Source organism: Brassica rapa, chromosome A05 (genome assembly GCF_000309985.2).
Source record: "Brassica rapa cultivar Chiifu-401-42 chromosome A05, CAAS_Brap_v3.01, whole genome shotgun sequence".
In the NCBI taxonomy this organism is placed as follows: Eukaryota; Viridiplantae; Streptophyta; class Magnoliopsida; order Brassicales; family Brassicaceae; genus Brassica; species Brassica rapa.
This window is the reverse complement of record NC_024799.2, coordinates 24,776,292-24,801,757: the sequence shown is the minus strand read 5'-3', so window position 1 is coordinate 24,801,757 and position 25,466 is coordinate 24,776,292. Positions and strand designations below refer to the sequence as shown.

Genomic DNA, 25,466 nt, shown 5'->3' with positions numbered 1-25,466 from the left:
TTTAACTATTTTGTATAAGCGCTAGTCGAAGCTGATTATGTCATCGATTTGAACTCGAGCCCACCCATGGAAAAGCCTGAACAAAATGTTGATCACTTGGTTGAAGATCCAGGTAAACTAAATCACAATATTTATTTAATAAATCTAAGATGTAATGAAATATCTTATAATTAATGTCAATTTTTATATTCTAAATTATTTATATATAGATATATGTTTCCAGCATTTAACCTAATATCTTAATCAAACAAATTAATTGACGTAAATAGTTTCATTTATAAAACTAATGAATAAAAGCATGCATATACCCATATATGAATATTGTATACATCTATTGACCCTTTTTTAAATCGTTGCATGGAACACTCGTAGGAACGTGAAACTATAATAAGTTGGATTGTAATAGTAGAAATTCATTTTTTAATTTGGGTTTAATTATTTTGTATCAGCGCCAGTCGAAGCTGATAATGTCATCGATCTGAATTCAAGCCCACCGATGGAAGAGCCTGAACAAAATGTTGATCACTTGGTTGAAGATCCAGGTAAACTAAATCACATTATTTATTTAATAAAATTTAAGATGTAATTAAATATCTCATAATGACAATTTTCATATTCTAAAATTTACGTTTACAGTAGTTTAACCTAATATTTTAATCAAACAAATAAATTTACGTAAATAGTTTCATTAATTAAACTCACGAATAGACCTATTGTATACATCTATTGACCCTTTTTAGATCGTTACATGAAACACTCGTAGGAATGTGGACATTATAATGAGTTGGATTGTTATAGTAGAAAGTCATATTTAAATTTGGGCTTAAATATTTTGTACCAGCGCCAGTCGAAGCTGAAAATGTTATTGGCCTCCGTAAGAGGAGAAAGAAATTGACTATTCGTCAAAAAGAGTTAATTTTCTATGCTTTGCGGGAAAGGAGTTCATACGGAAAACTGCGAAGGAATGCCACAAAAGAGGTATCGGAAATGTTTTCAATTCATATTCGAACTGCTCAAAAGATATGGAAAGAAGCTAAAGAGAATCCTGGTCATTTCAGCCAGTGGCAGAAGTAGGTTCAACAAGTTGGCACTTGCACCCACAATTTTTTTAAACTTTTTGTAATATACCTAAATTTTAGCTATATTTTCTTATTAAAATTACATTTTAACCTTAGTTTTTATTTTTTATGTGTGATTTGCCCCCTCAAAATTTTCATGCTACATCCGCCACTGATTTCAGCCATATGTGCAAAAAAGTGTAAAATTAAATCATATTACAAATGTTGGATGAAACCTTGGAGATTCTCTATGAAGAACATATTTTAGTATATCATTAATTATATTTTTTTAATAATTGAAGATAAAATAAAAAAAAAAAGTAAGATTTTGTTACGCTACGTAATATGCAGATACATGCAGATACGATAGCACTATTTTTAGATGATGTTACTAATTTAATTATAACACGTTTTTTTTTGCTACAAACTGATTATGATTCTTATTTCATGCTATGATATGTCCTTCTACAATAGCATATATGTAACGCTATTTAAATATTTTTAAAATTTTAATTTTTAGAAACAAATTATAAATTAAATCAAGTTTAGAAATAATTAATTTAATATAATTCAATTCGGGTTACAAGTAAAATTGGTTTACACTAATCCAAATTAAAATCTTTGACATAATATATATATATATATATAAATTGAAATCGGTTTACAAATAGATATCTGTTTACAAATGAAAATCGGTTTACATTACTAAACCAAATCTAAAAACCCTAAACCTAAAAAATAATCTTCTCAAGCTGCCTACATCGTCTTCCTCGCCGTCAACCCTAAAGGTCGTGTTCTCTCCGCCGCACCACCACAACCGTGACTGCCACCAGACCACCTTGCACCACCGCTGCAGAGACCACGCCTTGCACCATCGCTGCGAGACCACGCCTTGCCTCCTCCGACGTTAAGCTCGTGCTGCATCCTCCACTTTTCCTTTATACAAACAAAAACTAAAATCAGAATCAAAAGAGAGAGTGGCAGTGGCAGATAGAGATAGAGAGGTCGAACCGTTGTGGTTATCTGGCACGGTTCAGGTCACGTCTCCATCCTCCTTCTAACATCACTCCGGTGCGACTCGGCCGACGCCTCTACGCGTTTCTCCGGAACTCCAACAAGTCTCTCACTCCTTAATGTTGAAGAAGAACCAAGATTACAAAAACAAAAATCATCAATTGATTCCATTCTTTTGTTTTCCCTTTATTAATCTATTAACTAACTTTTTTTTTAGAAAACTATTAAGTAACTATTATTCCAATTGACTCGAATATTAGTAAGAACGTAATATCTGTCATGAAAAAATTGACCGAAAAATATTTCCTTAATTAAATGGTTGGTTGTTTATATCATTGACTATAGTCATAAATGTTTCAGGTCTTAGTCTTTTTTTTTCTGGTAAAATTTCATGTCTAGTCTTTGGGAATAAATGTGGAAAACTCAGTCTAGGAAATATTTTAAATGTTTTTTCTGAAATATTCTTTACTTAGAAAAAATAGATGGGAGCCAAAAGTTTTCATCTTCATATATATAATACTACATGGATTCTCAAGAGTAAATCGTCCAGGGTTGGTTTCAATATTATAACTCCAAACAATATAGAAATAGTTTTCTAGATATAAATAACATTGCAATGACGAGTATTTCATCATCCTCGAAACGTCCCCTTGACATCGACTTGAACTCAAGCCCGCCCATGGAAGAGCCTAATACTGACGAATTAGAACAAAATGTCCATCACTTGGTCGAAGATCCAGGTAAATTAAATAACAATTTATTTAATAAATCGAAGATGTAATGAAATATGTCATAATGACAATTTTCATATTCTATATATGTATGTTTGTTCAATCCAAATCCAGTACCGTAACCTAATATCTTCTAATCTAACAAATAAATTTACGTAAATAGTGTCATTTATAACAAATAACTTATGAACAATTATGTTAAAAATAATAAATAAAGCATGCATATTGGAATATTGTATGCACCTATTCATTTTTTGTTGAGATTGTTGCATGGAACACTCGTAGAGACATGGACACAATCATGGATTGTATTGTTTGAGTAGAAAGTACTTTTGTTAATTTGTGTGTTAACTATTTTGTTCCAGCAACAGTCGAAGCTGGTAATGTCAATGGCAATGTTAAAAGGAAGAGAAAATATGTCACTACTCATCAAAAACATTTAATTTTCAATGCTTTGTGGGAAAGAAGTTTATATGGAAAACTGCAAACGAATGCCGCAAAAGAGGTATCAGAATTGTTTTCGGTTCATACCCAAACGGCTTACAGGATATGGAGACAAGCTAAACAACATCCTGGTGATTACATCCATATGTGCGTAAAATTGCAAAATTAAATCATTACAAAGGTTGGTGAAACCCTGGAGAGTCGATATCTTTTACAATAACATTGTAATGCTTTAAAAGAAAATAATAAAGTAGCAAGATGTTGATTTTGTTTATCTATGTTAAACCTTTCGTTGTTTGCTTCATGAACTAATTTATATAATATCGTACATGTTAAAGAAACTTTGTTCTTGTTTCGTTGAAAGATACATGATCTCGTACGACAGACTAAGAGCAACACTGAAAATATGATGGTTTTCCATTGCATTTGCTAATCCAAAATTTAAATGATTAGTTGACAGCAGTCTTTTTCGTTTGTCATTTTCTTACTTGCAAAAATACAAATCAATATAAAGAAGATGAGGTTCTGGAAATAAAACCACCGTTATGAGAGATAGTAAAAAGATCTTTGATATAAAACACAATTCTTTAAATTCATGAATGAGAACCCTAAGAAGCAAAATAAAATTAATAACATTTAGCAAGATTACATTAGTAATTTAACAATATAATTCCTAAGGTAACAACCCCCAAGACATGTCTATGTTTAAATTTGTTGCAAGGATTAGAGAACCAAAAACAAAGTTTTATAGATGTTCTCTCATTTTTGGTGCTCTGATTTATGGGGTCTTCAACAAGTTGTGAGGAAAGAATTACAAGACAACAATTAGGAAACTTGGGAATCAAAACTATCTTTTCCATATTCTGGACACATTTACTAGAACTTGGATTCTTTAAAGGGGATGGCGGCATGTTGCTAACTGTCTGATGATGTGTGTCGCATCTTGGACACCAGTAACTTCCTTAGCGATTTTTGATTCTAAAATCATTCTGGTATGGGTAACTCTAAAGAAGATTTCAAACAATTTATATTCTATCCCTAGAATAAGTCAAATAGCTTTGGGTCTAGCTGCTCATATGTCAACTCATAAAACCAGATAAGACTTCATCTAATTGGCGAAGCTAAGACTTTGGTTGAGATTGAATTGAGTGAAGGTTTATTTTAAGAACCGTTGCAGATGATGAAAACGAACTTTATGTCTATCGTTGATGTTGAATATGCTTTGTTGCCTTCTAAATGTGAAAGATGTGGTCAGCTTAAACACAAATTTAAACACTGCTTGCAATCTGCCAGTGAATCTTTTATAGTTACCACTGACCTCTCTGAAAATCCCTCCAATGGTAGCATTGTGGTCGCGGCTACTGAGACAAAAAAAATTCCTACTTCCTAGCAAACCTTCAAGCACCCATCTTGATGTATGTAATAAATCAAATGAAGTCCACATAGTTAATTATGCAGATGTAAATGATCTGGTTTCCTTAACTACTATTTCAGTATTTGAGAACATGTAAACGTCTCCTGTATATATATATCAATAAATCTATTAAATTTAAAACTCTGATTATGGTGTCTGCCCCAACGCTGTCATGTACATATAAATACTTCGATGGATGTTATGACACATTATGGAAAGAAAATCATTTGAGAAAGACCAGTAAAAGCTAGGGAGATGCACTTGCAATCCACGGGTTGTGGACGAGGAACCCTAAAAGTAGGAACCAAAGGGGGAAGCAATTATAATTAAGAACTATTTTTTACCTCTAAAATAAATCAAAGTGAATGATCCGATTGTTTCTGGTTCATTATATTCCTTACTTTCGTAATAGCTTGTTGAAACTACAGGACAATGGCCATAGTTTGTAACTGACTTTTAATATTTAATAAAAAAGATGAATATTAAAAAAAAAGAAGCTAACTTTAGTACGCTTGTTGATCCAACTGATCTAGGAATATTTCCTATGAGCTGTATTACAAATAGTTTTGATTTCTGACTGATGTGTTTAGTCACTTTTGATTTACACTCTTGATTTGAGAGTTTTAGTTTTGAGTTTTGACACGATATTATGATATAGCAACATATATAAACTTAAGTATGCGTGGAGACTTAAGTATGCTCCACGCGACAAGCGCCATGTTCGGTAAGATGCTGTCGTGATTAACTTCAGGGATCAAAAATTAAACATCAACGTAGGCAAAAGAAACATAGGAAAAAAAATGGTGGAGAATAAGAAAGGCATCATTTTGATTACTTTTCATAAGAGTTGGTGTCACCTTGTTGATGATGCGTACAAAGTTTCTTGAGATCACATGCGAGATGAATCTGTTGTATCGGACGAGAGGGAAGAGAAACTATTGTCACAAATTTTCTTGAGATCCCATGCGAGATGAATCACCAACGATCTGCATAGGCTTACACCAAGCTCTTTAGAAGATAGCATAGTCTTAGGTACTGTAACAGAAGGGACATGGCGATTAGGGGATGTGACAAGCTCGTTGGAAAGGAATTTATATTGCATCAATCGACAGCATAAGCGATCTCTCTGGCTTGTATCAGGGCTCATATCTTCATCATAGGTCAATTTTTGCATAAATCTTAATGAAATGGCTTTGAAGTGGTGAATACAAAGAACATACATCCCTGGAGTGGCTGTGAAGTTCGTCAGATTAGGGAAATCTTTAGCAACAACGTGGTGCTTAAAGCTTTCTCCACATATAGCTTATAGGCTATCCATGTGTTCCCGGGACTTGTGTTCAGGGACGGATCTAGCCTCTATAATAACATGGTATTTAATAGCAAAATTATACTACTCCCTCCTCTGTGGTGTTACAAAAAAAAAAAAATACTACTCTCTTTGTATCAATATAAGTAGTTTTAAGTAATTAAAAAATACAAACTTTTATACAATTTATATTGGTTACAAAAGAATTTCATTAAATAAAACTAGTTTAACCAATAAAAAAACAGTGTTTTGTAATTAGTCACAAAATTTAAATGCTATTAAATTTTATACAGAATAATGAGAACATTAATTATTTTGAAATAATTTGTTTTTTTTTAAACACCGCTTAATTAAAGTGATACGGAGGAAATAGTAGTTATAGTTGATTTTCAACAAAAAAGTGCATGGAGCAATGAGGAGACTAAACCATCTAAATTTAATGAAAATTAAAAAGATGTATGTGGCACTTTTTCACCTAGTTGTAACCTAGGTCGCCCCTACTTGTGTTTGAAAGCAAAAAAAACTTCTATATCTATATTTTAGCGTAGCAAATGTAATCAAAATATTAACTGAAATTTTTAAGTTAATTAATATCTACTGATCTTATTCTTAATCTCTTATAATCTCTGAATTTAAAACCACTTCCTGTCCAGATTCATTTGCTGTTAGATCGAAGCCGACAGTAAGAGTCAATTGCTGTTTGATCGAAGCCGACAGTAAGAGATTTTAAAATAAGCAAAAGAAAATGTTTTCAAAATAAAGAGAAAAATGTTTCTCGCGCCAGGTAGGGGTCGAACCTACGGCCTTCTGCTTAGGAAACAGACGCTCTATCCACTGAGCTACAGGCGCAGTTAATTATTTTCTGCCGACTAACATTTACAATCATTGTTAACTAATTTCATACTCTTAGATGAGTGCCTAGCCATTTCCATTTACATCCACTTTAACCTTCCCAATTTTTCGCACTGAACCCAATACTTAACCTTCAGTTTCACATATTATTTTCCAGCTTTCATTCGAGATTGATTGACTAATCTAATACTGTTTACGATTGTTACATGCTTAGTTTTACCGAAACAAGACTTTGTGCGGTCATTTTAAAAATGCAAGAGATTAACTTATAACAGCAAAAATCAACGAGAAGGGAGTAGAATATATTAAAAATAAATATTTTTGAACATAACCCGAAAATACAAATAACCCTAACTCTGAACCAAAAAGCCAACGCCCTCCCAAATCCAATTGAACGGGGGCTTTCATCTTAAAAATAAGTTTTTTTTTTGTAGTCTCAGACAAACCAATATTAACATCAAAAGAGTAGATTATGGAAGCAAAATAGACCATCACACTTGCTACCGTTAGGGCCCAAAATAAAAACCCTTTTCCTGAAAAAGATATATTTCATTTTTGGTTATGAAAATCTAAATTGAGTCTCTCTACATCGTCCTACCTCACACCAAAACCACCCTTTTAAGATTTTCCTCCGGCGGATAGCCACGTTTCCTCTCGCTCCTAATTGTATATTCTCACCGGCTTCTCGTATGCGTGTCGGTTCTACAACCAAAGAGCATTCAAACGTATTATTAACAGACAGAGGAAGAGCTTCTTAGAGAGAGACAGAGACAGGAGATGGTTTTCTTTTTACCTGATTTGCAGCATAAGCCCTTTTAGGAGCATTATCAACGTGCTCCAACCCAAGATACTGCTCCCAGGCACCATATACATCCTTTCTCTGTAATTTTCCAAAAACAGAAGAGGATTAAATATCAAATTTTCTTTTGAGAAATAAGCAAGGTTAAGAAGTCGCTTTCTACCTGAAAGCGATCATAAACGACATCTGTGTCCTGCAAGTAGTCCGGACGTCCCATTGAGAAAGAAGCAAACTTCCACTGGATGAAATAGAGAGGATAAAAAAAAAGCGAATTAACAATAACCCAATCTTTCCACCATTAATAACAACAGACCTTGACATTCCAATAGCTATTATCACAATCAGTGTCAACACAGACTTGCATACCTTGGCGAAGTCCTCATCTGGTATACGGAGCTTCTTTTGGATACGGGACTTGATTTCTTCTAAAGTTTCACCTTCGTGGATTACCAAAAAGAACGGCTCGCCGAAATTTTGTACTTGCTGCAAAAGGAACAATGGTTACAAAAAGGAATTGAAACCTCAAATAACCTTTTTGAAGTAACTTAAGCTTGATAGGGACTACCGCTTGATTTTGTCCGGCCTCTTTAGTAAAATGGTACACATGGACTAATCGATCACTGGGACCAATATTCTTCTCTTCCTCAGGTATCTGAGATTGAACAAGATAGTAAAAGAAGAAAGTCAAAAGTCATTAACCAGCATATGAACATGCCACTATATTGAATTAGTATAGCTCAACCCAACCATTCATTTCAAGTATTCAAATAGCCTATACATCTAGTCACAATGTGGTTAATGCTCCTCTATAGCAATCCATGTGATCTACGGCTCCTAAAAGGCTCCACTACATTGCACCAACAAATAAATTATCTCCTTCAATTACAGACATACTTAAACCAGAGCAAGACTATCACATCATTATAATGCTGTCAAATCTGAAACTACAGAAAGAAGATAGGCAAAAAGTTCAAAGAAACAAGAACCAATATCTAAAGGGAAACAAGAAAAAATCAAATACCAAAATCATCAGGTCACAAGAGAGACAGAAAAAACAGACAGCGTGGACAGTGACAGAACTAGAGGAAAGAAGGCGAAGCCTGGTGTTATACCTCCTCTGCTCGTAAAGTCCAGTACTGGTCATTGATATTCTCAATTCTTTCCGTAGATGAAAAGATCTGCAAAGCGTAATATTGGATCAAAATTTGCCAAGTTTCGGAAGATTTCCAAATTACATCACACAAAATGTGTTAATGTCTACAGGCCATCATATTAAAATAGTAAAAAGAAAAACATAGAGACAAAATAAAAGACAGGAATTTAGCCTGTTACCTTGTAGATCTTGTGGAAAAAGACCTCCAGCAACCTCAGTTCTGCATCAGGATGCGACAACTCCACCTGATGTACAAGGGTATATTTAATTTAAACCCGAAAAACATTAAACCGGCAATCGTCTGGAACAGAATCCATTAAGAAAACAAGCCCTATCTCAGGAGAAAAGGCTTAATGTGGCCAGCACGTAAAAATACATGCAATAATAGAACAAACAATATCACAAGTATAGTGAACCACCTTTGTTTTAAGTTCGTTAATAACATCTCCCACAGTACTCTGTTTAGGAAGTCTGATATTGTGGATTACCACCTGCAAATTGAATAGTTATGAGGTTCAAACATAATTACCTGTATTAAAGAAAGATAAGTTGCACAAGTTGCAGAAGTGTAAGTTCAACACGTACCTCGTCCTTTGTGGCATGATGGAAAGCTACTTTTAGACTCTTAAGACCTTGCAATTCTGGAAGAGGAATGTCCAGAACTTCATAATACAAAATGTCAGACGTCTGAAAAAACAAGAAGCAGTTATAATAAGCAAATCCGCATTGGAATGGAAATAACAATACATAAGCTCACTCAAACCTACGACAAGCACCTGATTATAGTGAGCTAACATATCTGAAAGACGGTCTACTCCACGGTATTTAATAGGCTGGGGCTTGGGTTGCTGGGAGTAGCAATTGTGAGAAGTAAGCCTAATTTTCGATGGATCATCAAGGCCAAGCTTCTCAGCTAATCTTTGGACAACATCATCATACGTGTGCAGCTTTGACCTGAAAGTAGAAGAATTGTGAATTCCAAAACTGGAATTTCCGATTTAATGTTGTCCATAGAGGTACTTACAACTCCATAGTGAACTCGTCTTCTTTTGTTTTTTCGAGAGTACGAAAGCGCACCACCTACGAGATAACAAACTTAATGAGTATGTTACCACCTCATCAAGACACAGATCATCACACTGACAGGGTAACACTGGAATATTTTCCAACTGTACAGTAGAAGAAAATAATACGTTGGATCCTCATATTTTTCACTTTGCCGCGATTAGTTAACCAATGCTTATTTACATTTTAATAAAATTATAACAATCGTTGCTCTACTGTTAGTACAGCTTAACACAACACTAGCTCAGTTCACTGTTGCCAACATTGCCCAGTCTAACTATACCTCTCGATTCTGTACATACGCCAAAAACGATGGTACATCCGGGTAAGGACATTCATTCTCCTGGATAGAAAGAGGTTTCTGAAAGCATATGATATCTCCATCTTCAATCTGAAAGTAAGAACACATTTTTAAAGAAAAAAAAAGAGACCAAACCATGAGTGATTACAGTTGCTACAATGATAGCAACAATACTTGAGATAGTCTGAAAGAAATCTTCTTATCCAGTTGTTCGCACATGACACAAGGTTCAAACTTTATTTCCTGATAATGGGCACGAAAATTAAATCAATACAATTTTCATGGCCAAAGGCATGATGAAAAGACATAATTAAAAGGCATCAGCCCCTACCTCAAAAAGTTCTATTTCCTCATCAGGAGCAAAGCCAGCCATTTGATTCAATTGCCCTACTATGTCCATGGGCTTACTGGAATTTTTCACCATGAGCCTACCAACATATCTGCACCACATGGACAAGTTTTGTAAGCATGATGGAAGATAAGTGAATAAAAACATTGAATAGGAGTAGGGGCTTCTTCATTCAGGAGGAAAATGACAGAAAGAGTAGTCCTTTAAAGATAATAGGACCAGTATACCACCTTTCTTTGAATAGATGTCAGAGTGGAAAATGGTGGATACTAGAATTACCTTAGAATTGCATTCTCAGGGTCATAGAGCTTAAAGAAAAGGAGAATATCTTCAGATGACTTGTCTGGGGGAGGAATAGGACGCTCCTCCTAAATATATAAAGGATTTGTAAGACTATGTTTTTTTTTCCTTTGGCAAATTCGTTTCGAGAATTTCATTCAAGGAATTGGATTCAACGAGGCAACAAGGAAGTATTACCGGTCCGCGCTCTATTTCCAGAAACAGCTTTAGTTCAGCATTGTTTGTCTTGTTACATGCCTCTCTTAAAAGTTCAACCTACAATAATATCTTCAGAATCAAGTATTTAAAAAAAAAAAGACACCGTTCTAAGATAACAAGCTGGCTTACACATGCAATCAAGGGGAAAGGGGGTTTGGCTTAGTAAACTAACGAAGACTATGAAATCAGTAAAACAGACGAGCTCATGGAAACAAGACACAGTTTCAGTTCGTGAGAAGCAAAAGAGTACCAAGACATAACAGTTTATGACGAGACCCAAAAAGGCCCACACCTAAGACAAGAATAATCCCAACTACTAATATGTCTTAGGGCAGATAATTATACACAAATAAATAATTAAGGTTTTAATAGGTTTTCTTTCAAAAATATCCACTATATAAATAATCCCATCTGAAAGAGGTAACTCATTTGCATGAAAGAATTACTTATATAAAAAAAAAAGATTAACTACCGTCTGTAATTCTTCATGAGGTAATAGGGGGCGGTTGGGCCGATAAGTATGGTTCTGCCGCTTTGCCCAAATCCAGAACCGCTGTAGCTCAACCGGGACACCAAATTCTTTGGCCACCTCTTCCTACATAAGGATAAATTTTAAACAGGGTTATAAGTACAAGTACACAAGAAGCTAGATAACCAAATACAACTGGAAACTTCCCATCAAAAACAACATCTTATCAAAAAAAACTTGAACAAATTAGATTCCGAACGATAGCAGAGATTTTTCACATGAGAATCCTGAATCTCTGATAACTATTCTTCTGATCCGAGATAGATTTTAAGTTACCAAAAAGATCTTTTTTCGCAATACACGTTTCCTGCCGAAGATTGAAAAACAACACATTTTGCATTTTGGATATAATGGGAAGAGGGACACATACCTTAAATAGTTGAAAGGGGGTCTGTTTCTGAATTCGGAAACTCTTGATTTTTTCATGATCAACAAGATCAAAATATATATTCTTTCCAATTTGCTCAGTAATGTCTTCATCTCTTGCGACCTGTAAGAAAAGCATAAATTGCATTAGTAACATCAGTATCAAATCTATACCAGAACTAGATCAGGTTAGAACAAAATTTTAGACCCAATTTAAGAAAAGTAGAAAACCTTGATTGTCGTGAAAAGGTGAGCTTGAGCCTTGTATTTTCTTTTCTCTTCCTTTTCTTCTTGTTCTTTTTTCAGCCTCACCTGTCAGACCAAGTTAAAGTCATTCAGGTAAAACCAAGACAGATAAGCGGAGGAAAAAGCGTGTAAATGAATTTTACCCGTAAATGTTCTGCAATGTCTTTTTCATCAACGTTGCAGATTATTTTATCCTTGTCGCTTTCCCGAATATAAACAAGCATGTACGCGTTCGAGTATTTTGTGAATTTAAAAGGTGGGTTATTGAAACCGGGATTATTCTGCGGCAACTGCAGAGAAACCAAATTTGACAGTGCATGAACTGAGAAAAATAACACTTACAAAGCAAATATAGAAATAAAACCTAGAAAGAGAGCGCTACCTCTTCTTCACCACCATATTGCTCTTCCAGCGCTCTTTTCACATCTTCCTTCGTCACCCGTTCATCATCAAATTTATACCTGAAAAAGTTAGAAGTTTAGGTAGTCTACAAGTAAAGCATGGAGCAACAAGTTCATTAGTGTCATCTTGAACCAAACCAAAAACCACAGAAAAAAAATGCAAAAAATATCATTTCAACGTATAAATTGGGAGACGAGGGACAAAAACAAAGATCACTTATACAATTAATCTCATTCTCAAGTCTGAAACTATTATCACTACATAGAAATCTAATAACATGTCAATCAAGTATCTCAAGACATGGCTTCAACCTTGCTAGCCTAGATGATGAACAAACTAGTTATCAATTAAACTGCTACAAGCGTTACAATACACAAAACTTAATTTAGCATAAAAGAGATGGGGAGGTGGGGACATTAGAAGGATACATACCACTGGTCTGAGAGAGTTGGCCTAATAAAAGCATAATAGTGGCCTCCATGCACTCCACCACTATGAACTAAGACACTGCACACAAATGAGAACAGTTCAAGCAAGAACATCAGGCAGGTAACACGAACAATAACTACAACATAATTCATGTTGTGTTTAACGATCATAAAAGAAATTTAAATGACCATATAATAAGGAAATCTAAGCTCCAACAACCAGACTCCCTGAGAAGGAAAACCTAGCAGAGAATCAAAAGAACTTGATACTTGAAGAAAACATCCTATCGTATTTATGAATAGCTCTGTTTGAATCTACTGTAACTCAAGTTATAAAAGCTAAGATACAACTGAAATATATACCTGTGGAGTGTGTATAGATTACGGACACTCTTGTCAGCATCAGGGGATAAATACTTTCTATTATCTCTGTCAAGATCCAATTCAAGAGGAAACTCATATCGATCATTTATCTGTAAATAGAGCTACGTCAGAACCTAACGACTGATATTATCATATTAGTGAATAGAGTCACACAGTCAGCATTATTACATACTGAGTTGCTGACTATGTTGGTTTAGAGGAACTTCAAATACTAACCTTCACCATTGTGTCTCGCATAAAATCATATTCAAACCTCTTGAGCTGAAGTTGAAGTACGGGTGGAAATTCTATAAACAGAACACCCTTTTTTGCATCCTGAAAACAAGAAATTGTTCAAATATAGGATATAAGTGGACTAAGTAACTATGAATCAAATACAATTTTACTCAAGTTCAAACAATGGTAGTTCATAGCTTTCTACAAATTCCTAACATAGTTTGCTTGATAGCATGCAGACGCATACAAATCCTACACCATACAATACACAGACAAATAGATATATGGGTACTCAAATAAGGACTTTATCAATCACTCAACGTTCTCCAGAACCAAAATATGAGAAGGAACGAAAGAATACAGCTTTGACAACATAAAAATGAAAAGCGAAAAGACAGCCAACCTGTAAATCATGTCCTTCTGCATGGTATTTGTTGTCACCTTCAAGGCGTTCAACTTCAACATACTTGTCAAAAGATTCATATACATCTTTGCAGCCTTTAACATCAAGCTGGAGGTCTACCAAATAGACAAAAGTACACGGATTTGGAGTTAGTTTATTAATTATATTAGCTTCTGAAAAAAATAAGAAGCCAGGACATAGGTTACTGTTCAAAATTACATACCATAGAATGATTCTTTCCGTGTAGATTTGTAATCTACATTGATGCACTCTATGTAATTCATGTGGTGACCCTCGAATAACTTCTGTATTGTTCCCTCCACAACAGTTCCCTTCAAAAAGCAAAAAAAAAAAATATATATATATATATATATATGTATTAAACACACAAATCACGAACTGAGAATGGGAGAATCAAGAAAGGCCACACAGAAGAAGACATACCTTCATTTTGTCCTCAGGCTTTTCACAGAGAACTCGGTTGAGTTCTTGAACATCATGTTGCATGAACGAATCATATGTATCCCAACCAAACGACTTGGTCAGCTCCTTTGTCGCTACACTGGTGTCATTATATTGAAGCTTGTAAAACAAACTCTGGAGCGCCAATGGGATACTCGCCGTAGGTGCATCATTCTCAGTTGTTGGCATGTGGTAAACAGCCTACAAGAGAAGTGCATAATTCAGATGTTCTTATCTAGAATTTGAAGAAATCGCGATTTAGCAAATTAAAAAGAAAAAAACAAGACATGCATCCCACCTTTCTGAAGTAAGGTATGTGGTATAACGTCTGCAGGAGAGAATTCATGTAACAGGTAGCACCTTGGTTCTTTAGTCCAACAAAACCAGTCTCTTTTTTTGAGTCATATGACCAGTAATCAAGCACCTTCCGCACAGCAACTTCAGCTTCAATTACAACAGTATCATTCAATAAATATCCACGAGTGGGATCATAAAGCTCGCTGAGAGGCATGAATGATGTAAACCCCCAGTCGCTTTCTCTTGAATTGAATTGATGCTGGCTCTCTGCAACAATACAAAAGAAACAAATTACAGTGAAAACTGCATCTACTTATCAGAACAGCTGGTTAACCAGAAATTTAAAGTAGCAACGTTACTGGCTGTTGAGAAAGTTCAAAGACGTGCATAATCCACATAGTGATCATTAACCATGCTCACTTCAACTTTCAGGTAAAGCATGGTCAATGTTAAAGAAAACAGTAGCTTGACTCCATCCTAAGGTCTAGCATATACTCCTTTTACAAATCGTAACACACTTAACTTCGAGAAACTAAAAACTTAGCCAGTACTTGCTCATGTAACGCATCCAGCAAGAGTGCTGACGAAACTAAATCAAAGAAGATACCTTTTCTGATGGAATAGCTGCTGTTGATTTGATTCACTATAGCGAGGCCGAACTGCGAAAATCTGCTCCACCCGTAGGGCAAATTCGCAGCGTCCGCAACATCCAAGTACATGGACAAATTGTCAACATTGTTTCCTTTGGGAAATATCAACACTCTCCTGCAATAGAAAACATCAGCTCACACAATATCAGTCAACAACAAGAGAAGAAAAAAAACGCATTACATGATATTAATTGCAAAAAGCGCATCGAAGAAGCTATTACCATTTATACCCTCCAACAACAAAAACCTCAGAGTAATGCTTCCTGGTGTTCAGCCTAGTGAAACCTGGGATAGTCCACGTGTACTTCATAGTGGGAGGCTCCTCCACCGGAAGACTCTCCGCAGCGGTAGCAGCAGCAGCCTCAGGTTGAGCAACTACAAATGCATCAAGAAAACTGTTAACAAAAACCCCAACAAACAGTGAAACATCATTATCCACTAGTGATATAGCATCTCCACTATCCAATCAAAGCAGAGAGATGATACTACAGCAAGACGATCGAATTCAATTACCTTCCATAGGCTGAGGTCCCTCGACCACATCAGAATGCGGAACGAGCATTTCGTCGTCCTCTTGCTGCTGCAAAATAATAATAATCAGACGTATGACTTATCATCAGAGCGTCAACACAGAAACCGCAATGGTCAAATACACAAAATCACAGTATCTTCTAGATGATTCTACAGCTTTGAGAAGCTAAAAACATTATCCAAGGAAGCAAAACCCTAATTGATCAGCCAAGCAATCAAAACCAAGCAGGCTCAGGTGAAAACTACGATTACGAACTTAGACTACACAAGAGTCTAAACGGAGATTACATCAAGCGGCGTTGGAGTCACCATAGTGAGCGATTGACGGGTGGGATCGAGAGAAAACGAAAAAAAATATCAAAGGGAGAAGAAGAACAGAGAATTTGCAGAGAAGATCAATCTTCTGATTTCTTACTCCTTCTCGCTTTTAAAAGGGGTGATTAAGATATTTTCACAAAGTTTAGGGTTTGAATTGTAAATTAAAAATTGTTGTGGGGTTCATATTTATATGTTCCCATGAGGTTTTTCAGCGAAACGGAAACAGGCTAATGGGAACGCGACACTTTATGGCTCTTAAGATGACCCAATTAAAACTCTCCACGTGGACTGACCGTTAGAGCATGAGCATTGGTGAACCCCACTTAGGGGTTCACCAAAATTTTTTAATATTTTTTTGTGGGTCCATGAACAGTTATGAACCCGAATTTGTTGTTTTCTGCATTAGTGAACCCGAAGAAGGAGTTCATAGGAATAAAATAATAATATTTTTTAATTTTTTAAAAAAATTTAAAATTATTCAGAATACATGAATACAATATTAAAATATATTATAAAATTTATGAAAACATTTTATGTTGTTTCTTAACTTAAATTCAATTCATAGAAACATTTTGTTCGATGATCAGTCTACGCATTCAACAAAGCAATTAAGTTCGAGAATGTTTAACTTAGCATAAAAGTTCACATAGAAAAACCATTCAAGTTTTACAAACCGAAATACATAAGTTGATAAGTTGCTAATGAAACAAAAAGAAACAAGTTCAGATGATAGAGAGGAAAGACCGCAAAAGAGCCATCTAATTTCGTGAGGTAGAAGCAATGCTACCTGTAGAAGAAGAGAACACAAGTTAACGCAGAAGCAAAGTAGTAACATTGAAGTTATAGACAACACAAACAAGTCAAATGAGAAGACTTACCATCGATTCTGCTGAAGTGCTTGATCAGTAGTTCAGTACACTCCTTCCTTTCCGGACATACACACAGTAATGGAGTTGTCGTCCCGTCTCCAACCACGTTGAACACAAACAAATCTCCGTTGGTGCATCTGTTATCACGACAGAACTTTCTCCACCCTCTGCTGATGTAATATGCGCCGTCTGATTCGCTAAATCCGAAGCGCGCAGTCCATGACTTTCCCTCCTTGTTGACAAGTTTGACCTCTTTGCATTGTTGGTTCAAAGCACCACACCTCATAGCTTCCACAGGAAGAAACTACAAACACATACATAACATCAGCCAAGAAGCAGTACTAGAAACAAATAAATAACTAAATTTTACTCACCATTTTGTCGTCCTTTTGATTTGTAGCAGTAACCTCAGCCAAGAAACAGTAGTCGTATGAGAAAGTAGGAGCATCATCCGCGTCGGCTTCTTCCTTAACGATGTGAGGATGTGTATACTGAATGTCACAACAGCTAGGACCAAAAGGTGTCACATGAAAGACCATGTCTCCTTCGTGTTTGAAGATGACAATGTCACCGATTCGAAGATCATGTGCTTCGGTGAACTCTTTCCAACCTTTGGTGAGTGTCCTGCCTTCTCGGATCACCTCCCAAATTTGATCCGAAGCGTCCGATCTTAGCTTCCATGGTTTATTGATCTCAGCCCCTTGTATGTGTTTTGAGTAGAAGTCAAGTGGTATTGCCACGCCACTGTGAAAACCAGGAAGAAGAGGCTTGAAGAAATGAGGTTCTCGGGGAGTTTCCATCTGCAACAATCGAGTTTTAAACAAACCGTGAACCCTCAATCGCAATTATTAGCACACATTAACGACAGATTATTAGCACACATTACCACAATTGAACTCCCATATCGATTAAGAACCCTAAAAAAAACCCCCCAAATCGATTTTAATCACAAATCGCAAATCCCTTTCGAACATTCAGAGAAACGAACCCTACATGAAACGACCATGACGATTTACAGCTATTATTCGAAACAGAGACTTCGATTTACATCCCTAACGCGAAAGCCCCAATTTTTAATTGAAATCCGAGAAAACGGTTTCGAGTTTCCACCACAAAATCGAACCAATTCAACCCTCAATCGAACTACCATATCGATTAAGAACCCTAAAAAAAAAAACCCCAAATCGATTTTAAATCATACAAATCGCAAATCCCTTTCGAACATTCAATCGACGCTAACTCACTGTGAATCTAAGTAATACTGACCTAAGAGCGTCGAGAAGAGATTACAGAGTCGATTTGATGGAGAAAACCTCCAGAATTCGCCGTCGCACGGTGTGTCGCCTCCGCGGAAAGAAACCCTAGGTTTTTCAGAGAGGAGACAAATGAATCGCGTTACGCGGAAACCCTTTCGACCTCGTCGTCAACGCGGAAAGGAGAAGCCACTCAGCGCCCGACGCGTGGCATGAACTCGCCTCTTACGGGTTCAAGCGTAAGGCCCGGTTCGTCGATTAAAACCCATTTTTCATTTTCTTTAAATCATTCGGGCCTAAAAACTCGAGCCCACGACCCCCTCATGAACCCCTGATGCGCATGGTCTTACGTGACGGTGTGGGAGATCTCCGGTGAAGCCGTTTTGGCTAAATGTCCAAAGTTTTATTTTGATTGTTACTGTTCTTCTTATGGTTTAAAAAAAGGTTTTTTTCTTCTCATCAAATACTTTCATTCACCAACTGTTGTTTTGATACACTGATTTATCAGACCCAACCTGATACTTCAATCACATTAGCACTACAGAGTAAGGTATTTAGAAATACAAATTTCATTTATTTTAGGAAAATATATAAAGTAAATTAATAATTGGATTTCACATTACTTAAAACATGAATTATATACTAAAATAGTAGAAATACACATCTACCTTCATTTATAAGTTTTGTACTTTTTTACCAAAGAATTCTAACTTTTATATGTCAGTTCTTATAATGATATCTATCAACACAAGTGTATAGTATCCATTACTTAAGATTTTCAAACTGAAACATATTTTGCTAAGAGTATATTTATCAAAAAACTGCAGTCCCCAGTGTTATGTCACATGATAAGGCTCCACGCAAGGCTGAAGCATAGGCAAAAGAATCGACCGCTTAGAGCATACCGATAATTTTAAAAATTATAAAAAAAATTACATGAATAACAATGACATAATATTGTAAGTGAGCTTGGGGCATCAATAAAATTTTGAAAATATTGGACCGGCACTACCTCCAAGTCCATGTAATTAGAATTTTCTATTCTTAAAAATATTCTTTGCTCCATAAAAGAAATCCAATCATCCCACCCAAAACCAAAGAAAAATAAGAATAGTAGATACAGTTCTTAGTTCGATAAGATCAGCTAATTATGAAATTTCGACATAGATTTTGTGAACTTTGCGTTATGTCAGATCATCGTTGCACACGTATGTTTACTATTGAATTTTGAGAAAATTATGTAATGTTATTAACTTATTTTGATAAAAGTTGCCTTGCCTATGGTTTTAAGTTTTAACCAAGTGTGTGTTTCTGTATGAATAAAAACTTATGTCGGTTTTCACTCTGAAATGTTGTTTTCTTATCACCAATAATGTCTCCAAATAGTCTTTGCACTCGTCCTCTCTTAATTGATCTACAAGCTTGTTATTATGTAAAGTGTAAACTCATTTTTTCAGTATTCCTATGATATTTCAGCTGTCTTGTCTTCTTCATAATCTTACAATGGTGATGATGAAATCGACAAGTATGCTAGTCATGGCGAATGGCGTTTTGTTCCCAGTCCGTTGTTTTGTATTGGGCTATTATTGGCATAGACTTTAACTCCAGCGATGATTCCAATGAACACCTAGCACAAACATCATGTAACCACGTACATTTTGCTTCATCAGCGTTTTATCATATGTTTTAACTATTTCATGGTCATTTATTTATGAAAAAGACAACGCTATTATTTCTTGGTGGTACAACAAGGAGATGTGGCTGATAGACTTCTAAAGCACATTCCTACGTATTTAAAATGTTTCGTTTTAATCCATTAGTGGCTCTTCCTTACCATCCTTTTAGTGTGTGATCATGGACATGTAAGTATTGGGCTGAGTGTAGAAAAATCAGTGTGTTAAATTGAACATAAACGAACAAATCTATAAACATAAGCCTTGTAAATAACTAAAGTCTTATCCCAAATGGTCGAACCTGGAGAATCTTTGGTTCGTGAGGTGTGGTTTGGTTGTTTGATTACCTTCATTTACTGTAATTGTCTTAACATACTAACCATGTTAACTACAAGAATCACAATAACTTAACGCAGCAGTTATCAAAACAAAAGATAATAGAACTATGTGGAGTCTTCTTGGCCAAATAGGTGTTGAACCATTCGAATTTCGTGGTTGCAGTATAAACTTTTCGGTTTTACATGTTGAGATAAAACAATTGTTTTGGACTACATCACGTATGAAAGATATCAAATCCCATGATCCGAACTGAGTTGACTGTTTAGATTTAGTGGATATAAACATAAATCTGATTAACTTGTCGGCTTTCATTTTCATGAGAAGTGTTTCGTCTTTCACGGGATAATTTTAAGAGTGTGAATTTGATTTATATTGTCATGAGCAGAAATATCCAACAGAATCTACAGATTCACAAGTAAAAAGGTTAAGATAAAAAGCTTAGTATATTTTCATGTAAACTACACATTGTCGAGTAAAGTTGTTTTTGGAAATGATATTTCTACCAATCAAAGATTGGTTTAAACATGTGGACAGTTAGCAAAAAATATAAAAGTATACTATCATTTATGCATTTACTGGCCACTTTTATTTTATGTGGTTGGACTAGAAGCTTCTTCCTTTTTCCCGGGAAAATGACCACAAACTTTTAATGTTATCATCAAATCATCTTCCTTTCTTGCTTTTCCTATCTTTGGACTTTGGCATCGAAGCCTCACGTTTCAGCTAATTTGAGAGATAATGATTTTAGCTAAAATCTAATCTCAAAGCATCGCAAGTGTTCTATCTTAGAATTACAAATGAAGTATCAAGTGAATGAATTGATCCGAGCGAACGAGAACACAATTTTGGGTCACTTAAAAAATTCCAAAAACAATAAATTACGAAAAGCTAACATTCTTCGATCTCTTCAAGTTCAACTAAAATTTTCTTTCTTTCTGCTTCTCTTTTCTTCTTCTTTATGTTGAGTGGCGTTTAAAACAAAAGTAAAAGGATCAAGATAGAGAGAGCCACGATCAAAGCAAAACCATAAGCGAACAAAACAATTACAAACCACTAAAACATCTCGTACGCAACTCCTTTTTGATCAACCTAGCTTTAACAGATAAAATAATAAATAAAGGTATGTCTATCTTATTGCACGTTACAATCTGAACCATGCATGCACGTGTCCGTCGCATTTCAAGACGTATCATCCTTTACATGCAATATATAAAGGATTGCAAATGAAACAGTTTGTCACACAATAACTTCATTAAAAACAAAATAAATATTAAATCAATGGCGGAGGATCAAGCAACGGCAGCGATCGAAACATCGAAGGTGGAGGAGAAGCAGCCACAGACAACAGAGGCTGAAGCACCGGGAGTGACGAGGACAAAAAGGATTATGGTTGCCATCGACGAGAGCGATTCGAGCTTCTACGCTCTTCAGTGGGTCATTGACCATTTCTCTACCCTATTATTGACCACTGAGGGGGCTGAAGCGGAACGTGGGTTGCTCACGGTGGTTCATGTGCAACCTACGTTCCATCACTTTGCTCCTTTTCCGGCTGGACCCGGCGCAACAGGTCCGGTCCATTGATCTATCTTTCTGGTTTCGTTCTTTAGTTATATTTGTTGGTCTATACTAGAGAATGGAGATGAATGACTCTTTGCCTAAGAAACACACACAGAACGGTATAGTTCGCATTCATATAAAAACTACATCTTAATCTACAAACTAAAATGATTAAAAATGAATAATTTATGTTGAAATAGTTAATGTATGTACACATAAATATGTTTGGACTCACTCAACTATGACCAATTCGACTTTAATTTCTGACCAGTCGAGAAAATAAAATGAAATAATTTATTTAGTATGGGGACAACTAAATTATTTGACAATATTTTGTTATGTGATATGGCTAGTAACTTGATTCTGTGAAACGGATGTACATATTGCAGCTGTGTACCCACCTTCGTTGATGATAGAGTCGGTGAAGAAAACACAACAGGAGACCTCTGCAGCGCTTCTCTTGCGTGCACTTCAAATGTGCCGAGCCAAACAGGTTACACCTCATCTTTGGTTTTATACTTCTATATATAATTTTATTAATTAGTTCTTTGTAGCTTCTAAGCCTATGCCCATATAAATTGGTAAAAACATAGCTAGCGACTCAAACGGGTTTTCATAACCATGTTCAATAACACTAACACTTGTTGATGAGCATATTTCACTAAGTGGATTTCTTTATTCGGCAGCAAATGAAGTTATATACAAGTCTTGTGTGATATTCGCAGATCCGTTCTGAAACTCTGGTGTTTGAAGGCGAAGCAAAGGAAATGATTTGCCAGGCGGTGGAGCAAATGCACGTTGATCTTCTTGTCGTCGGTAGTCGTGGCCTTGGCAAGATCCGAAGGTATATATAATACATATTTTCACATATTTACATTCTTTTAAACCAATTTCAAAATTTCTGACTGATATTTCAATCTTTTTCGTTGTGCGTTTTGGAAGAGCGTTAATTGGGAGCGTTAGCGATTACTGTGCTCATCACGCCAACTGCCCCATCCTTATTGTGAAGCCACCAAAGGAGATTACTAGTTAATCAAAACAAGTTCTACGTGTTTGGGTAATCTTATGAAGAGTATGCGTCGTTCCTACGTGTGTGTGCGTGTGTGTGAATATATTTAAACTTGGATTGATCATCAAGAATTCAAGATGTGTGTTTGAAGAGTAATGCCAATATATGAACAGAGTCGAATAATGAAACGATATAACTTGTAGTTTTTCGCTTGTGTGCACCTATTATTGTATTTTTCATTGTGATCATATTGTTAAACTCTTCAAGATTATAATTACCCATGAATTTCGTTCTCATTTTAAATAAACCATGTGAAAATCAGCATGTTTTAAATCACATAAAGAAAAACAATCTGGTGTAAGAAGGAACAATTTTGAGAATAAAGGAATATACCACATTTGAAAACGACTTAAAAATAGATGTTTAAATTTCTTTTAACCATTTGAAGCATTCAAAATTTATCTATTCAAAGTAGTTCAGAGGAAACAAAACAACAGAGCAAAACATCTTAAACATATTCCATCAAATCTAGTGCCAAACAAAACATGATCTTCATTACTAAGATTGCAACACTCAAGGCACAAGGAAAATTCTTAACGATTGGCCTTGGCAACTCTTTCAATCTCATCCTTCTTCTTGATTGCATAGCTGCAAGAGACAACAGTACATTCTTATCTTTAGCTTGACTAATGAACAATAGTGAAGTGACTAAGAGATCAGTAGTTTACCTGTTGGACGAGCCCTTGGCAGCGTTGATCAATTCATCAGCAAGACACTCAGCAATAGTCTTAATGTTTCTGAAAGCAGCCTCACGAGCACCGGTGGTAAGCAAGAAGATAGCCTGGTTTACACGTCTTAGAGGGGAGATATCAACCGCTTGTCTCCTAACAACACCAGCAGATCCAATCCTCGTAGCATCTTCACGCGGACCACTGCACTCAACCAACAAACAAAGCAATTAAAAAAAATGCAAGACAGTACCAACAAATATCACACACAGCATTAATAAGCCTTTTGTACCTGTTGACAATGGCATCGATGATGACTTGGATTGGGTTAGCGTCAGTCAAGAGGTGGATGATTTCCATAGCGTGCTTGATGATTCTGACCGCCATCAACTTCTTTCCGTTGTTTCTTCCGTGCATCATGAGAGAGTTAGTGAGCCTCTCAACGATGGGGCACTGAGCCTTCCTGAATCTCTTCACAGAGTATCTTCCGGCGGTGTGGGGAACAAAGGTGGCGTGTTTAGCTGCCTGAACTCCAATGTAGTCAACAAGACTGATGTCTGTGACCTACACGATATAGAAAATAACAAAAAACAACAATTATTTTCAACATTTCAGAACTCAATAAAATAAAAATGAAATCTTCATTTGAATAAAACCAAAAGAACATAGCAGAAGTCAACGTAACGATACTAAGCAATGCAAGATAAGACTTTGAAGATTGTAAATACTAACAAGCATAACAATTTGATCTTAACTTATGTTATGTAGTAAAGATAATGTGATAGTGATACAGACAAAACAGTTGTAATAACAATCAAATCTAAAGAGAAACTTGCATATTAAGAAAGGCTAGATTCCAACTAAGTCTGCTACGTACGAAACGAAGGAGAAAATGAAACCAAAATAAAGAAGAATTAATCTTTAGTTACCGAAACGTCGTCATAGGTCCAGCGGTTGAAGAGCTTGACCTCGTTGGTGAGCTGCTGCTGAATCTCGGCGTCGATTTCTACGGCGGCGGCCATGGCTGTGTGAGAAACAGAGTATGAGGAAAATTCAACAGATACGAGAAGAGAGCATATTAGAGAGAGAGATTGGAGAAAGAGGATCACCTGAGATGGTTAAGCGGTTGCGCTGGTGAGAGTGACGGCAGAGACTGAGCACAAAAACGCCTTCAAGAGGACGGACGAAAACCCTAAGAATTTATATAGTAGATGTGAGATTAGGGTTTTGGGCTCTATTGTAAAGCTGTCTAAATGGGCTTATCCAGTACAGAACCGGGTTAATATGTTCCACGGTTTTTTTTTTTGTGGTCTAGCTGGTTAACTTACATGACTATACTGTAATAAATTTTTATGTAAATTATACATTAGCAAAAAATATTATGGGCAATTTGAATTTTCTTAGGATGAATGAAAAATTTAATAATGATTTAATACCCATTAATAGTTTTGAATTTATAAATAAATTTATTAAAAATGGAAACACATTAGTCTATCAGTTAAGGGTTAAAGGCTTTTACGTCATCCAAGTACGGAACTCGATTTATTTGCAGATTATAAGATTCAAATATTTCGGAAGAGTTTTATCGTGAAATGACCCGTGTTTAAAAAAGACAATTTTATTGAAATTTATATTTTCTCTGTTTTAAACTTAATTTTTAAAAACGTTCTTTTTATTGGTTAATAAATTATTATTGCAAAGACATCAAAATTCAAAAGGACCAATCCTTTAGTATGTACATGAACAAAGTGATTTTGTCTCCAAGCTACAAAGAAGAAGAAGAGAGGTATACAAAGAAAACTACAAATGTTCACCATGAATG

The 25,466-nt window shown here is 35.6% G+C and overlaps 5 protein-coding genes, 1 long non-coding RNA gene and 1 other non-coding gene across 9 annotated transcripts in view; 1 reads left to right on the top strand and 6 right to left on the bottom strand.

The window, feature by feature from the left end:
* Positions 1 to 1,673: 1,673 nt before the first annotated feature.
* On the bottom strand, positions 1,674 to 5,652 carry LOC117134053. The gene is made up of 2 exons (XR_004458160.1): positions 2,070 to 5,652; positions 1,674 to 1,994 (listed from the first exon to the last, which is right to left on the bottom strand). It is a non-coding gene; the product is annotated as an uncharacterized LOC117134053 (long non-coding RNA).
* A 1,091-nt stretch (positions 5,653 to 6,743) lies between these two features.
* TRNAR-CCU lies at positions 6,744 to 6,816 on the bottom strand. The gene has a single exon. It is a non-coding gene; the product is annotated as a tRNA-Arg (tRNA).
* Positions 6,817 to 7,100: 284 nt separating this feature from the next.
* LOC103870300 (ubiquitin carboxyl-terminal hydrolase 13) lies at positions 7,101 to 16,350 on the bottom strand. Of its 2 annotated transcripts, none has more exons than XM_009148425.3 (32): positions 16,187 to 16,332; positions 15,881 to 15,944; positions 15,589 to 15,742; positions 15,325 to 15,482; positions 14,719 to 14,984; positions 14,403 to 14,621; positions 14,182 to 14,290; positions 13,959 to 14,074; positions 13,556 to 13,654; positions 13,319 to 13,428; positions 12,960 to 13,034; positions 12,508 to 12,586; positions 12,269 to 12,415; positions 12,111 to 12,191; positions 11,884 to 12,003; positions 11,457 to 11,579; positions 10,964 to 11,041; positions 10,766 to 10,854; positions 10,469 to 10,577; positions 10,312 to 10,380; positions 10,120 to 10,227; positions 9,796 to 9,851; positions 9,548 to 9,725; positions 9,357 to 9,458; positions 9,191 to 9,262; positions 8,951 to 9,016; positions 8,731 to 8,796; positions 8,184 to 8,270; positions 7,985 to 8,101; positions 7,782 to 7,856; positions 7,613 to 7,699; positions 7,101 to 7,521 (listed from the first exon to the last, which is right to left on the bottom strand). In XM_009148425.3, the coding sequence occupies exons 1-32, from the start codon at positions 16,208 to 16,210 to the stop codon at positions 7,480 to 7,482; spliced, it is 3,345 nt and encodes a 1,114-aa protein (XP_009146673.2). In that variant the 5' UTR covers positions 16,211 to 16,332; the 3' UTR covers positions 7,101 to 7,479. The 2 variants fall into 2 exon arrangements, with proteins under 2 accessions (XP_009146673.2, XP_009146672.2); XM_009148424.3 differs by having other exon boundaries at positions 7,177 to 7,521; positions 15,881 to 15,947; positions 16,187 to 16,350.
* A 241-nt stretch (positions 16,351 to 16,591) lies between these two features.
* LOC103870299 (B3 domain-containing protein REM9) lies at positions 16,592 to 21,331 on the bottom strand. Of its 2 annotated transcripts, XM_033291531.1 has the most exons (3): positions 17,460 to 21,331; positions 17,095 to 17,389; positions 16,592 to 17,003 (listed from the first exon to the last, which is right to left on the bottom strand). In XM_033291531.1, exons 1-3 carry the CDS (start codon positions 17,883 to 17,885, stop codon positions 16,975 to 16,977), a joined length of 750 nt encoding a protein of 249 aa, XP_033147422.1. In that variant the 5' UTR covers positions 17,886 to 21,331; the 3' UTR covers positions 16,592 to 16,974. The 2 variants fall into 2 exon arrangements, with proteins under 2 accessions (XP_033147422.1, XP_033147421.1); XM_033291530.1 differs by having other exon boundaries at positions 16,592 to 17,389.
* A 248-nt stretch (positions 21,332 to 21,579) lies between these two features.
* On the top strand, positions 21,580 to 23,199 carry LOC103870298 (universal stress protein YxiE). The gene is made up of 4 exons (XM_009148422.3): positions 21,580 to 21,917; positions 22,297 to 22,400; positions 22,633 to 22,751; positions 22,850 to 23,199. The coding sequence occupies exons 1-4, from the start codon at positions 21,629 to 21,631 to the stop codon at positions 22,938 to 22,940; spliced, it is 603 nt and encodes a 200-aa protein (XP_009146670.2). The 5' UTR covers positions 21,580 to 21,628; the 3' UTR covers positions 22,941 to 23,199.
* A 123-nt stretch (positions 23,200 to 23,322) lies between these two features.
* Positions 23,323 to 24,926, bottom strand: LOC103870297 (40S ribosomal protein S5-1). The gene is made up of 5 exons (XM_009148421.3): positions 24,754 to 24,926; positions 24,574 to 24,668; positions 23,937 to 24,208; positions 23,645 to 23,848; positions 23,323 to 23,564 (listed from the first exon to the last, which is right to left on the bottom strand). The coding sequence occupies exons 2-5, from the start codon at positions 24,664 to 24,666 to the stop codon at positions 23,510 to 23,512; spliced, it is 624 nt and encodes a 207-aa protein (XP_009146669.1). The 5' UTR covers positions 24,667 to 24,668; positions 24,754 to 24,926; the 3' UTR covers positions 23,323 to 23,509.
* Positions 24,927 to 25,304: 378 nt separating this feature from the next.
* LOC103870296 (homogentisate solanesyltransferase, chloroplastic) overlaps positions 25,305 to 25,466 on the bottom strand; it is a gene marked incomplete in the record, with an annotated part of 2,561 nt that continues 2,399 nt past the window's right edge. The window contains 1 exon segment of the mRNA XM_033291524.1: positions 25,305 to 25,466.

Coding starts and splice junctions, on each gene's coding strand:
- LOC103870300 (XM_009148424.3), bottom strand. CDS start 16,210: ATGGTGACTCCAACGCCGCTTGAT. Junction 13,035..13,318: donor AATCTATACACACTCCACAG/GTATATATTTCA, acceptor ATTTGTGTGCAG/TGTCTTAGTTCATAGTGGTG. Junction 12,416..12,507: donor AATATGGTGGTGAAGAAGAG/GTAGCGCTCTCT, acceptor GTTTCTCTGCAG/TTGCCGCAGAATAATCCCGG.
- LOC103870297 (XM_009148421.3), bottom strand. CDS start 24,666: ATGGCCGCCGCCGTAGAAATCGACGCCGAGATTCAGCAGCAGCTCACC. Junction 23,849..23,936: donor ATCGATGCCATTGTCAACAG/GTACAAAAGGCT, acceptor GGTTGAGTGCAG/TGGTCCGCGTGAAGATGCTA. Junction 23,565..23,644: donor GCCAAGGGCTCGTCCAACAG/GTAAACTACTGA, acceptor TGTCTCTTGCAG/CTATGCAATCAAGAAGAAGG.
- LOC103870298 (XM_009148422.3), top strand. CDS start 21,629: ATGGCGGAGGATCAAGCAACGGCAGCGATCGAAACATCGAAGGTGGAG. Junction 21,918..22,296: donor GGCTGGACCCGGCGCAACAG/GTCCGGTCCATT, acceptor TACATATTGCAG/CTGTGTACCCACCTTCGTTG. Junction 22,401..22,632: donor AAATGTGCCGAGCCAAACAG/GTTACACCTCAT, acceptor TGATATTCGCAG/ATCCGTTCTGAAACTCTGGT.
- LOC103870299 (XM_033291530.1), bottom strand. CDS start 17,885: ATGGAAACTCCCCGAGAACCTCATTTCTTCAAGCCTCTTCTTCCTGGT. Junction 17,390..17,459: donor ATCAAAAGGACGACAAAATG/GTGAGTAAAATT, acceptor ATGTGTTTGTAG/TTTCTTCCTGTGGAAGCTAT.